At 39.9% G+C, this 14,566-nt stretch overlaps 1 protein-coding gene across 1 annotated transcript in view; it reads left to right on the top strand.

The window, feature by feature from the left end:
- The window catches only part of LOC124145672 (unconventional myosin-VIIa-like), a 103,232-nt gene that overhangs the window by 73,034 nt on the left and 15,632 nt on the right, over positions 1–14,566 (top strand). The window contains exons 27-30 of the mRNA XM_046515543.2: positions 2,884–2,971; positions 10,975–11,379; positions 11,987–12,123; positions 12,505–12,704. Coding sequence (XP_046371499.2) covers positions 2,884–2,971; positions 10,975–11,379; positions 11,987–12,123; positions 12,505–12,704 — 830 coding nt within the window. The remainder of the gene's footprint in view (positions 1–2,883; positions 2,972–10,974; positions 11,380–11,986; positions 12,124–12,504; positions 12,705–14,566) is intronic.

Raw genomic sequence — 14,566 nt, 5'->3', positions numbered from 1 at the left:
TGGTTATTCACCAGGATTACGCCCCCAGTCATCAGTTTCGCCCATCTACATGTGGTTTGTCTCCATGGATATTTGGACGACGACATCCTTGCAGCCAATCAGGACAGATCTCAACTACAAGTGTGTCTGGACTCTTCTCTTGACACATCATTCATCCTTCCAAATAAAAACTAACATTTAACCAGGACATCATCTACATCGGAGCTCGCTCCCACTTGATCACAGGATATCTCTGCCCTCCAGATGATCGATTCACCTCCACGCTTCTAATGATCGAAAAGGTTCTGTCAATGACACATCCTTCATTTAGATGGTGGATGTTGGATGATAGCCATGGCTCCAAATATTCTTAATAGTAACTCCCGACTTCTGAGATGGATAGAGGTATAAGGGGTGTCTGAAAACCTGTGAGGTGAGGTGAAATGGGGTTTAACGTCACATCCAAGATTATTGCATTTACATAGCTGTGCGTGTGCATGCGTGCATGCGTGCGTCTGCGTGCGTGTGCGCGTCTGCGTGTGTGTGTGTGTGGCTGCTAAAGCCAATTTTATAGTGCTAACACTCCAAGCCGACCAGTCCTTATTTCAACCCCTAATGGTGAGCTCTAGACAGGGTAACAGCAAGTACCATCTTTTAATATCGTTTGGTATGATGTGGCCGGGGATCGAACCCTCGATCTTCCTCTCTGGGGAGATGCTCTGCTACTAGACCCCAAAAGCGCAAAAGCGGTCAGAAAAGCTATGAAGCAAGCTACGAAGAATGTATGGAACACCCTTAACAGTTTACAGAACTAACTACAATACTTTGCATGCTTAATACACAACCAGGCAGCATATTGTTTTCAAACATACATAGCCAATACAGCAGGCATCTCTCCTGAGAGAGTTGAGAACATTCTGAAGAAAGAAAGAACTGGGCTTGATGTTTTGGCTTCAGAAACCTATTGAGCATCCTCCGTATTCACTAAATTTGGCATCATCAGATTTCCACCTCTTTCCAAACATGAAGAAAGAACCATTGGCAAGTACTATGCAATTGATGATGTAATTTCTCTGTGGTCTACACAGGGAAAAAGCCTTCTACACCTGTGGAATCAAGGGTCTCCAGCATCATTGCCAGAAAGTTCTGGACCTTGGAGGGGATTACACTGAACAAGAATAGAAACCAACTCCACCAGTATAATCGATCATAGGCTCAGAATGTTTCAGCTACCCCTTGTATCTTGTAAACAAACCTTGATTACACACTGGGTAATTGTCATCTAGAGCAACATAACTACATGCCAACTAGAATAAAAGGCTACTGAAAAACCAGCAAATGGTCCTGATGGGAATGAGAAATGAAATACTAATTCCTGCCATAGTCCACTGGGTAATTCTGATGAAATACCTGGTTCTGGTCCAACTGGTGACACATGTTCACAAGACATCTTCATTCATTGTCGTCCACCGCACAAAATATTTATCCCTGAGAATCTGTAATACTCACAATCCCAAGATGGGTTCCTTGAACAATCTTCAGTACCTGTTCCTCATGTCCCTGGGTTCTGCATCCTTTCAAACCAGTCCTTCAGAATTTCCACAAACTTCTCCTTGTACAGGGCTGTGTACCTTCTCAACCTGAGTACTTCAGATATTTCCTATTTCTTCATGTTTTTAGGCCAACACCAGTTGGTTCAAGGCATGATGTTTAAAAATAATGAGCAACAAACTCCATCAAATCCAGGGCCCAATTTTTAGTGATAATAGTGACTATTGTAATTACTTTAACATAGGCTTGTGATGATTGTATTTCCACAATTGCTTTGTGAAACACGCCCCTGTTCTTGTTGCCACCGAAAGCTAGACTGACCGGCCCTTGCTTTAACATTGTTATTGAATGGAAATACTTGTGTACACTTGATGTTTCAAGGGATGTTACTCCTTGGCCAAATGAAATCTTAGCCACACCTTGAATATCTTGTTATATACTTATAATTCCATTTAACAACTAATACATGTTTTCAAGGTACTCCTATTTTGTTTTTCAACTTGTCAGGAGTACGGGTGGCCCAGTCACTTAAGGCCCTGCAGTTCGCTGCGCTGAGTTGTGTCCCTTTGGCACACCAGAAACTATTATCATGGGTTTTAATCCTGATATGCCCCGATTATGTTTCTAGGTTTGTCAGCACCATTGGTTTCACAAAAGTGGTAAACGTCTTAGACTGGTATCATTTTGGGCTTTCTTCTTTATCTTTATCACACCATGATATAACTGGAGTATTGTTCAAAGAGGCTTTAAAACCAACTTACTCACTATTTACTTGTCACACTTGAAATTATGTTTTGTAATTCATTTAGTTAGGGAAAGAAACTTGGATCTCTTGGCTTGTTTATCAATCACATTTAAATTTACATTTTGAAATAAGATATGTTTGAGCTATTCCTTGTGTTGGTTGAACTCCATAGCCCATAATAAACACTTACATGATTTTAAGGTTATTTGGTGTAATGAAACCAATGTAATGCCCAAATCCTGCAAGTTGACCCGTGAAGATCCGGTCTTCAGGAACCCATTCTTGCCGTAATAGGCTACTATTTTTGTCGTAAGTTGCTTAGCAGGATCGAGTGTTCAGGCTCGCTGACTTGGTTAATGCATGTTATCATATTCCAATTGCGTATATCGATGCTCAAGATGGCAATCACTGGATTATCTGGTCTAGACTTGATTATTTACAGACCGCTGTCATATAGCTGGAATACTGCTGAGTGGACGTTTAAACAACAACAACAACAACACACACAGAGATGTGGGACTGTTGTACCAAGGGATACAAACAGTGTGCTGGTACTCTCTAGCAATTGTTGATTGTAACGAAGAATTAATGTTAGGTTGTTGTTGCAGATACAGTGAAGCTGAGCAGTATCTAACTGGTCGGATACTTGCTTCTTCTGGTCGGAACTGGTCAATGGAAGTTTCCAGAGCTCACAAGGTATGAATTAATAGTTTCTTCTACGGTCAAGCAAAGTATTAGCTCAACAGTGCATAGCCCTTCTGAACATGTCATCATATTGTCTGTAATAAGGCAAAGAATGTTCTCTTCTGAATAAACACTTCTTTGCAATATGTTCCAGCTCTGATTAATACCTAATATTTCCAATCAATACGTAAGAGTTCAAGTTAGCAAATCCACAGGACAAACACATTGCATCTGCATACCAGATATGTAACAAATCTTTGGCGGATATCTGACCAGTGTCTAATCATTCTGTCACATTTACTGCTACTAGTCATTTGGGTAATATGTCCTTGTCTATGTCTGCATGTAGTTGGCTCAAATAGATCTGCCTCTAGTTACCTATAGGGGCGGTTGGGTAGCCTAGTGGTTAAAGCATTCACTCATCACGCCAGAGACCCGGGTTCGATTCCCGACATGGATACAATGTGTGATGTGTGAAGTCCATTTCTGGTGTCCCCCACTGTGATATTGCTGGAATATTGCTAAAAGCGGTGTAAAACCATACTCACTCACTCCAGTTACCTATACCTGTCATAAGAGGTTACTAAATGGAGTGACTCAGTGACATGGTTGATTGCATCCTGACTGCGTGGTTTATTTCTAATAATATCAATCCCTGGTTTGTGTGGATTATTAACAGGCTGCCATTTTTATTGCTGGCATTAAATAACAAACAAAATATGTCCTCTGATCTCACTATTGAAAAGGCAGGTGTAAATAATTAATCATATATTGAATAAAGCTGTCCATATTTTGTTCTGAGTTTCTAATCTGATGCCCACTTTGAGTTGAGTCATTCCAAAGTGAATTAATAAAAAGGTTTTGTGTCTTAATATTCCCCACTGCTGTGGAAAATTATGCTCCCATGTAATGGAAAAATACCGCTACAATTGCAGACACATTAAAGAACCAGGTCAGCTTGATCTTTCTTCAGCTACTCATTTCCGAAGCAAAGCGACTCAACCTTTGTCATAAGTTAATTTAAGGACTGGTACCAAATTTTAAACTTCAAAATGTAAGAAAATAAGATAGACAATTAGTGAAACAAAGTATATATTTTTTATTTAATATTTTGTCTGCCCACTCTTCTTGGCAGAGATTGGAGATACACACATGAAAGAAATATGGGTGGACAAATACAATTTTCCAATACAATTGCTAATCCAAGTGGGAAAGTTGTGAAATATTAGGCGGTTTGTGACAATCATGTAATTTTTGCAAACCTGACTGAAAGTCAAGTGAGCTTATATCATGGTCTGTTTGTCTGTCATCTGTAAACATTGTTATAAACTTCGTCACAGGAACCACTGGCCAGAAAACATGTTTGTTCCCCTTTAATGATGACACCTAAATGTGATAAAAAAGGTTCAATCATATTTTTGATATGGCTGCTGCCCTGGACCTCCACTTTTGTAAGTCAAGGTAAAACCCTGAGCTCTTAAGTAAACGTGTTTTGCATCAGTACAGACACTTAATCTACATGTTTCTAGGAGGGTACTATCGCCTTCACTGAAGACCACCTCCGTGGTCTAGAGGTAGAGTATGACCCACTGTTTATGGTGGTGGCTATGGTGACACTGACGTGTGTTTGGGTGAAGTGGGGTTTTTTTTAAGCTGGAAACTTGTTTTAGGATTGTTTCCACACCAGGATCGAAGAAGGAGGAAATGCATGAGATGGGATAAGTATATAAATATACAATTTATTGTAAAATTTTCAATTTCTTCAGAAACTACTTCACCAATAAAACTGAAACTTCACAGAATTCCTACAAATACAAAAAATGTTAATTATGTTATTGCCAAAGATCTTGTGTTTCGACTGTCATAAAACTATATTCAGAAGTCTTCTTCACCGTCAACTATCCGTTACTAGTTTATACACTGATAGTATCTCCCATCCCAAGACGGGGCATGGGTGGCCCAGTCTTCTAAGGCGCAGCGATTTGCTGTGCAGAGTTGCGTGCCGCGGGCACGCCAGAAACCTATGATTGTGGGTTCGAATCCCAGTTCGCCCTATTTGTGTTTCTAGGTTTGTCAGCACCATACCCATACTCATGGGTTTCACTGAAGTGGTAGACGTTCGAGACCTGCATCACTTCGGGCTTTCCTCCTTGCTGTGATATAACTTGAATACTGTTAAAAGCGGCATTAAAACCAACCAACTCACTCACTCACTCACTCACTCCCTTCCCAAGTACTATAGGCACTTGGAATATCACCAGAGACGCACACTCTTCCTGTTGGAAGTGCCCATCTACAAGATGTACACAGGAGTCGAGATGCACAAAGAGCGTTTCTCTCCCACAGGTTGATTTGTTTTCAGGTTGCTGAATCCTGGAAGAAGTTACGGAGGGTGGAAGCAGCCAGGAAGACAGTTATAGTGATTGTAACTAGCTGTAGAAGAAGTATCATGAGCCAGGAGACATGCACACTGGCCTTTCCCTGTAACAACAGTTTGTTCAGTAAAGTCGTGATGGCTGGTCGCACTGTGTCCGTTCTTTCTGCCTATTGTCCAACGGACAATTGTGCAAACACAACATGGTGTTAGAAGGGGTGGCATATCTATCATTAAGTTTACTATGAAGTGAGTAAACAACTCAAATTGCTCTGACGAACTCCGCCAACCAGCCTCAAAACTTTAAGATTTTCAACAGGAAGCTTGTAAGCTCATGAAAACATGGTCGCTACCATCATGTTCACCAGAGTTTTTACACCCTCATAAATATGGTCGGAATTTTACAGTATTAAATTACAGTAAATATGGAACATTTAAAGCCACCACTGGAATTAGACTTCCATAACAACAGTATAGCAGAAAATTGGAGAAGATGAGAATGAGCCATGGAACTTTTTCTTAGTTAAGGAATGTCAAAAGCAAAACAGAATGACCAATGTGATGCATTTCCGTATATCATTGGGCAAGATGGAAGAGACATGTTAAACACTTTCACATTGGAGCAGTGTGAGATAAACAAGATGGAAGTATTATTTCAGAAATCCATGATTATTGTACCCCAAAACAGAATGTCACAATACCAAAACAGAAATTCAATACAAGATTTCAGGGAAATCATTAAACTATTGATGAATATGTAACAGTTGAGAACCGAATCGAAAGGATGCATGTTTGGGACAGTACAAGATTAAACACATTAGAGATAGAATAGTTTATGGGACAAACTATGTAAAAGAGTGTGAAAGAAAGACTGTTAAGGACAGAAGACTTGTCACTTCAGAAGGCCATAAGCATTTGTAAAGCAGAAGAATCTACAAAACAAATCACTTTTTGACAAGGAAACTAGTATTTATGGCATAAGAAATAAGCCTTACTATCAGAATCCCACAATTTCAGCCAAGTTCACATTTAGATGTAGAAACTGTGCCAAGGTTCATGGTAGAAGAGTATGCCACAAATGTAAAAAGTTGTATAATTTTCAACAGTGTTGTAGAAGCAAATTTAGCATTCATGATCTAGAAGGACATTACAGGAAGACTCGGATTCTGTATATTTAGGATCAGTATATGTCTACACACAGTGAAGACACAGAGCATGGTCAGGAAACTCTATTCATAGGATGAATACAAGATACATTGACCAAGGAAAATGATATTTATTCAACTTAACCACTACAAGGAACAGATACCAGATTCAGTGCTGACACAGGGTCATAGGCAAACATCATTCCAGTTGGCAAATTTTGAAGTATAGAAAGCTATGAACAACTAAAGTCAACAGTCAAGCTGAGAAGTTACAGTGGCCACATTATTCCATATCGATGCAAATGTAGTCTGTCATGTTCAGATAGTGAGTTGGATTTCACATCGTGGAAAGTAAACTAGTTCTGTTATTGAGTTGTAAAACTTCATTGCATCTCAGTCTGATAAGGATGGGCGGTGCCTTTGTTCTTGCCTCCAAACATACATGTAAAAGAATGAACCATAAGATGATGATACACATCCGAATCATGGAGCAATAAACAAGATTTGTTCTTGTTGTATATCAAGGCACCAGTTCATCTGTCGTACACACCTACATAACTGTTTGTAGAAATAACACCAGGATGAACCACCTGTATCTTCATTCGACTTGAAAAAGTCTGCAGTCGGTGCAATCAGTGGACCCAACTTAAGATAACATACACCTAGAGACACAATCGGCTCAGCCCTCCGCCATCTCTCCCTCTCTCCACTGTTGCCCCAAACCAACTGTCCCACCTTGTCAAACCATTACATGACAATCTCTCGGTAGCTACATACATGCACAACATGTAATGAATGCAAGGATACAAACCACACTTGAGCATTAAAAGAAACTAGAAGTTATAGTCTGTGGAATGCAAACTGAGAACTCCGTAATGGCACAACGTACAGACCACTAGAAAATATCATCAGAAATCTAACTTTACATGTTTATTCATGGTTGCTGTGGCAGATTGAATTTGAACATTATGCAAGCGAGAGCAGGTTTTGAAAACACCCTGTAAATTAGGTGTTTCTGTAATTAAACACAACATGCTTTTATGACATGTATACAAGTGAGAATATGGAAAATATTATGGTGGAGGCTTCCTCTCCCTCTCACCGAACTAACCACCACCAACCCCTATCCCAAATACATACACACTTTTGGTTGGTATTTCATATGATTTTTGTTGTTGTTTAACACCACACTCAGCAATATTCCCGCTATATAACGGTGCTCTGTAAATAATCAAGTATGGCCCAGACAATCCAGTGAGTGACATGAGAATGGATCTATGCAATTGGGATTCGATGACATGCATTAACCAAGCCTGACCACCCGATACCATTAGTTTCCTCTTACGACAAGACATGCCCGAGTGTGGCATAGACAAAGATTTCAGGATTCCACATAGCGGAACATATTAACCACTCTGGAGGGGGCTCAATCATGATTTGGTGTGGGATCAGTAGCATTGGAAGAACTGATCTCCATGTAGCATGGCATGATGACAGTTGTATGCTACAGGGATGACATTCTGGATGTGTACATGAGACAATATGCTGGCACAATCAGACCGGACTTCTCTCTCTTCCTCATTCATATGATCTCCTTGTGCCAGGGTTGTTGATGCCCACTTAGAGCAGGAGACTACTCTCTGCATGGAATGGCCAGCACTCTCACAATGCCCTGTCCTTCCGGCAACTCTACAGGAACTCGACATTCTTGGGTTAGAATAGGTCTTCAGTAACCCATGCTTGCCACAAAAGACAACTAACAAGATCAGGTGGTCAGGCTCGCTGACTTGCATGTCTTTGTGGTGCCAAGGTTGCTGAGGTTTGATTTGATGTAAATATAACAATAATTTCATCGAAGTTTGCCCCATATTTGCAGGTCCTTGATGTTTTCCCCAAATTGGAATTTTGAGGTGGTTTAGGGATGATATGTAGGATTAGGTACCCCCGGATTACTAGATTTAGAATGAAAAAAACCACCAAAATTGGATGGGAATCAGTTTTGGGTAAATTTCTTTTAAATTCAGTTAACTGTTAACTGTACAGGGTGTTATGTCAGAATCCACCGATCCTCAGGGTATATTGTGACACTGATGTAATCAAGGTTTTAGAAATATGAAGCAATAGTTATCATTGTTAATAATTCCAAGAATACTCCAAGTGAGCTTTTCCTGCCTTGTGCATTCATGAGAGCCATGAGAAGGGAGATACTATTAGTATTGCAACTAATTATGGATTGTTGACAGTGAAGAGAGATCAAATGCAGGATTTTAGGTACTGATAAGAAAAGGTAGTATTCTTTGAATAAAAAATGATTTGCTAAAAAGAAACGCAAAAGTAGTAAAATCATAAATATCTGACAGTGTTGCCGAACATCAAAACAAAACTAATACCAAAAATGAATTGGTAGTATTCTTTGAATAAAAAAATTATTTGCTAAAAAGAAACAAAAAATAGTAAAGTCGTAAATATCTGACAGTGTTGCAGAACATCCACACAAAACTAATACCAAAAATGAATTGGTCATTTCTGCATGGAATGGGCGCTGAAACACACCAACTGACAAGCACATTCCAGCATCACTTGTTGGGCTATAAAAACCTTGGGTTTTCGTTGGCATGCAATCACAATCTAAGAGCAAGTGAACAGCAAAAACATGCCACGACTGAGGGAAGCCCAATGCAACAACACCATCAGCCGACTGCATCCAGGAGACTCATCTATGAAACTGTTACCAGACACATGGGACAACACGTGACCTTCCCAGATCTGGGCGACCATGTATCTCACTACTATAGCACATGACAGATTCATACGGCTATGTCACTTACATGAAAGAACCACCACGACCTCCACTACAACTATGCCAATACCATGATTGAGTAGGATGTCGGCCCAGACAGTGAGGAACTGTTTACACACTGAAGGTGTTCGCACATTATGACCAAGTCAAGGTGTCATTTTGACAGACCTGCAATGTCATCTGTGGCATCAATGGTGTCAAGTAGGGGTGAAATGACACATCGGTGTATGATACGATACACAATACGTTTCTGTATCGACACAAGATGATACACTTGCTGAAATAAATTACTTTCTATTTGTTTAATGATCCCCACCCCAGCATTTTGGTCAAAGTTAACTAGTTCACTACTAAGAAGAGTTGCTATGAACATGTCTTCAGCTAGCTTTTCCTTTGGGACAAGCTCTGAAATATTTATAGTCAGGAAATTCTCACGTGATTTGACATAAATATGTGTATTGTGATGCAAATCGTATCATGACCTTGCTGTATAGTTTCAACCCTAGTGTCAAGGTCACAGAGTATAGCCACAACTGCGATGGAGACCAGTTTGGTTTTATGACGCGTCACATTTTATACTTCGCCGTGCAGATGGTAGACGTGTTTAAAGGCTTCGCAGGGAACGTTATGCACAAAACAGCATACAGGAGGTGGACATATTTGGTGGTGGTAGTGTGATGATGTGGGCAGCCATCCCCTACACTGGTAGGGGTAACAGACTAGTTGCCATTTCTGGAGATTTTAGCGGCACAACGTTACACGGATTAGATTCATCGGCCACACATCCTTCCCATTTTGCAACAAGCAACGTCATTTTTCAACAAGACAACGCCTGACCTCACGATGCGTAAGAGTGGCAACAGACTTTTTCAGGACTCACAACATCCAGGTCCTGCTTTGGCCCTTCAGGTCTTGAGATTAAAGCCAAATCGAATATTTATGGGATGCACTGAGACTGCAAGCATGTCAGCATCAACCACAGAACCTCTGACACTTGGCACAACACTGCAGGCAGAGTGGGTGAACACTCTGGCCACAATTCGGGACTCTGGAGGTTGCCATACAGGATATTGAGAACAGATGACCTTCACCTTGAAAATCTACTGTTCCATGTGTACTATATGGAACCTGGGATAATTACAATGATGTGTGGCAATTTTTAACAATCATAAACATCTGTTGATTATTTATATGATGTTTAAAATCACTTTTGCATTTCTTGTTTTGCAGAGTATATTAACAATGTTAACTATTGTGTGATTTTGGGCAGCAGCATCTCACAACATCAACTTATGATTTGGGGAAAATGCAGTGCCTTTTTCTGATATGTGATGTTTATTAGAAAGAGAAATGCATTCTTCTGTCACCTCAATATATCAGAATGTACAAGTACTGAATTTCTATGTTATGACCATGTTTTTGGCACTCTCATATGTAGTTGTACATTTGGACAGTGTTTAAAGGGTACTGTAGTATTGTACATTTGGAGTACAGTACATTTATAATGTAGTTGGTCTGTTAGTGTCCAAACAGATCACACCTTCCTGGATAATATTAAAGTCAGCCTCATAATAAGGCATAGGTGAGCTACAGAGGTCATGGCTGTGTTTTCAATTAAGGTACATGACAAAGAACATTACAGTTTTTTTTTTGCCATTTTTCAAATTATTCAAACATAGAACATTTTTCATTGCAGCATTTTGGAAGTGGAAAGACTGAGCTTGCAGCAAAAGTATGGTATCTGACATGTGTGAAACAGTTTCCCTTGTATGGATGTACATTATTTCCAATTGTGCATAGAGGACTGTGGTCTCATACCAGTGATGCTCTATTGGCTGTGAACATGGATGGCATCAAATTTGTGAGAGCAAAAGACAAATCTGTTATAAATGACTTTTTCTTCTCGGATATTGAATCTGTATCCATGGATCCCAATGACAATTACATTACCTTGGAATTGAGGAACCAGATCCACACACAAAGTCCACAACAGACATATATGTTTGAGACAAGCTACAAAGAAGATGTTGGCCTATTGATTGCAAGCTACTCACCTTCTCATGCATCATGGATACGAATGGACTTTGAGAGCATGAAAAAGGTCAGATGTGTTTTTTACTACTGATAGTTTGTTTAAGTAAATGGGGATGCTTTGAGATCTTTTTCAGAATTTGATGCCACCACTGCATTTGGTTTTGTAATATCAAGTATATGTATCAGAAACAGTTACTAATGATCTATGAAACTTTTAACATGTCATTCTTGGGGCTGCACTTCGATCTGAAAATTTCTTAAAGCTTTTAGTGCTATTGTCAAACCCATTCGACAGAGTGCTATGCTACTAGCTATGTTGTTGCTGTCAAACCCCCAGGCAAATAGCATATTGACAACCGCAAATAAAACTTGCAAATACTTTTTACCAAGTAAGCTTTTCAAATCATAACTTATGTATGGTATGCATATCAAAATTTGAAGTAGTTTATGTCCCTCAAAAAGAAAGTATATGTATATAGTTGTCACCCAATGTTGATCACAATAAATTTGTCTCTGTTTTGTTGGCCATTATGAATTTGTGGAACTGTTATGTACGAAATACGTGTGCAGGTGTAGCAGTGTGAGGGGGTCATACAGCATGTGATGATTGTGGAACATATAATGGGACTTGTGATAAATCAAAATGATATGTTGTATTTTCCTCTCTATTTCAGATAAAGATGACTGACGAAGAGAAGTTAAAAGTCTACGAGGAAATAGTTAGATGTCGTAGAGCTCTTTCTGAATCACGCTTGCTTCAGCGTCCACTGCAAGACAGTAGCTCCAATTTCTTAAGAAACACCCTTCGAAGGTATGTTATCATACATGTATTTCATCATTTGTTATGATATGGTTATTGATGATGAAATGTAGTATTAAAAAAAATACAACAAGATAACATAATAATAGCTCATAACATGATGTTTGGTTTTGGGAAATTCACTTTGTTGGTTACCTCGAATCCGGGATAACTCTATTACTTTTCTAGGTCCCCATGAATTTGACACAACGAGGTTCGAGTATGTATGATATACTATCAATAATACAATTACCTATACAGATATAAGTATTTTATGTAAAAAAAGAATTACAATAGAAATATGATTGTTACAATATGAAACTGTTCTGAGAACTAACAATTTTCAAATGACCGCATATGACATTGTGCTTAAAGTTTGTCTGTGTCTTTCAGATTGACAAAGACAAAACTTGAAAGACTCCGCACATATGCAACGTCTTCATCCGAGAGTGGCCAGTTTAATGTTAACTACTGGTCATACACCAAAAGTCCACTCCGTCAAGCCCTCTCAGTGATCCATGACCCTTCAGTGGAGGAAGTGGCAGTCAAAATGTTCAACTCCATTTTAGTCTATGCAGGAATTGAAGATTCAAGTATGTCCATGTTTATTTGTCAATTTGTTGATATCGTAATGTTTTATCAGCTCATCTGTCCTGAAAAGCCACATGAGCTTATATCGTCCATCAGCCTCATCGTTTATAAAGATTTTTAAATCTCCTCTAAAATGGCTTGATGAATTCAGCTGAAATTTTGTGTGGTTGTTTGTTACTTAAAGAGGGCCCAAGGCATCAAAACTGGAATCTTGGTACCATCTTTGTTCAATGCATGTTCGGAAATCAAATATGGCTGCCAGTGGCCATATTGGAAAATACATTAAATCATGAGTCATCTGTTGTAAGCATCACCTCCTCAGAAACCAGTGTACCAATGAAGCCAGAACTTTACATGCTTGTTCCAACCAATGATGACTTGTCAATTTCCGCAAGTGATCAAATCTGATCTGTTAAGTATTTTTGCTTACAATGTATTGTAATGCTCTTATCATGTCCCCAGATGCAATTTTGGCTCTTTAAACATCTCCTATGAAATTGCCAGAATCAGGAAGCTGATATGTATATTTTTATCGTGATGACATGTTTTGTCAAATCATTAGGGTCTTACTGTTGCTGGGGTCTTACTAGGGTCTCACTGTTACTAGGGTCTTACTGTTACTAAGGTCTTACTGTAACTATGGTCTTACTGTTACTGAGGTCTTACTGTTACTAGGGTCTTACTTTGGCTACAGTCTCACTGTTACTAGGGTCTTACTGTTACTAGGGTTTGACGGTTACTAGGGTCTTTCTGTTACTGGGGTCTTACTGTTATTAGGGTATTACTATTACTAGAGTCTTACTGTTACTAGGGTTTCACTGTTACTAGGGTTTTACTATTACTGGGGTCTCACTGTTACTGGGGTCTCACTGTTACTAGGATCTCACTGCTACTGGGGTCTCACTGCTACTGGGGTCTTACTATTACTGGGGTCTTACTATTACTGGGGTCTCACTGTTACTGGGGTCTCACTGCTACTGGGGTCTCACTGCTACTGGGGTCTAACTGTTACTAGGGTCTCACTGTTACTGGGTCTAACTGTTACTGGGGTCTCACTATTACTGCGGTCTCACTGTTACTAAGGTCTCACAGTTACTGGGGTCTCAATGTTACTGGGGTCTTACTATTACTGGGGTCTCAGTGTTACTAGGGCCTTACAGTTACTAGGGTGTTCCTGTTACTAGGGTCTTACAGTTACTGGGGCCTTACTGTCACTAGGGTCTTACTGTTACTGGGGCCTTACTGTTACTGGGGTCTTACTGTTACTGAGGTCTTACTGCTACTGGGGTCTTACAGTTACTGGGGCCTTACTGTCACTAGGGTCTTACTGTTACTAAGGTCTTACTGTTACTGGAGTCTTACTGTTACTGGGGTCTCACTATTACTAAGGTCTCACAGTTACTGGGGTCTCGATGTTACTGGGGTCTCACTGTTACTAGGGCCTTACTGTTACTAGGTTGTTCCTGTTACTGGGGCCTTACTGTTACTGGGGTCTTACAGTTACTGGGGCCTTACTGTCACTAGGGTCTTACTGTTACTGGGGTCTTACAGTTACTGGGGTCTCACTGTTACTGGGGTCTCACTGTCACTGGGGTCTCACTGTTGCTGGGGTCTCACTGTTACTAAGGTCTCACAGTTGCTGGGGTCTCAATGTTATTGGGGTCTCACTGTTACTTGGGTCTTACTATTACTGGGGTCTCACTGTTTACTAGGGCCTTACAGTTACTAGGGTGTTCCTGTTACTAGGGTCTTACAGTTACTGGGGCCTTACTATTACTGGGGTCTTACAGTTACTGGGGCCTTACTGTCACTAGGGTCTTACTTTTTGTTCAGCATTTATTATGTCTCCCCCAGAATGGAGGGA

Source organism: Haliotis rufescens, unplaced genomic scaffold, assembly GCF_023055435.1.
Source record: "Haliotis rufescens isolate VD_foot unplaced genomic scaffold, xgHalRufe1.0.p SCAF_3, whole genome shotgun sequence".
NCBI lineage: Eukaryota > Metazoa > Mollusca > Gastropoda > Lepetellida > Haliotidae > Haliotis > Haliotis rufescens.
This window is presented reverse-complemented; position numbering and strand designations above follow the sequence as displayed.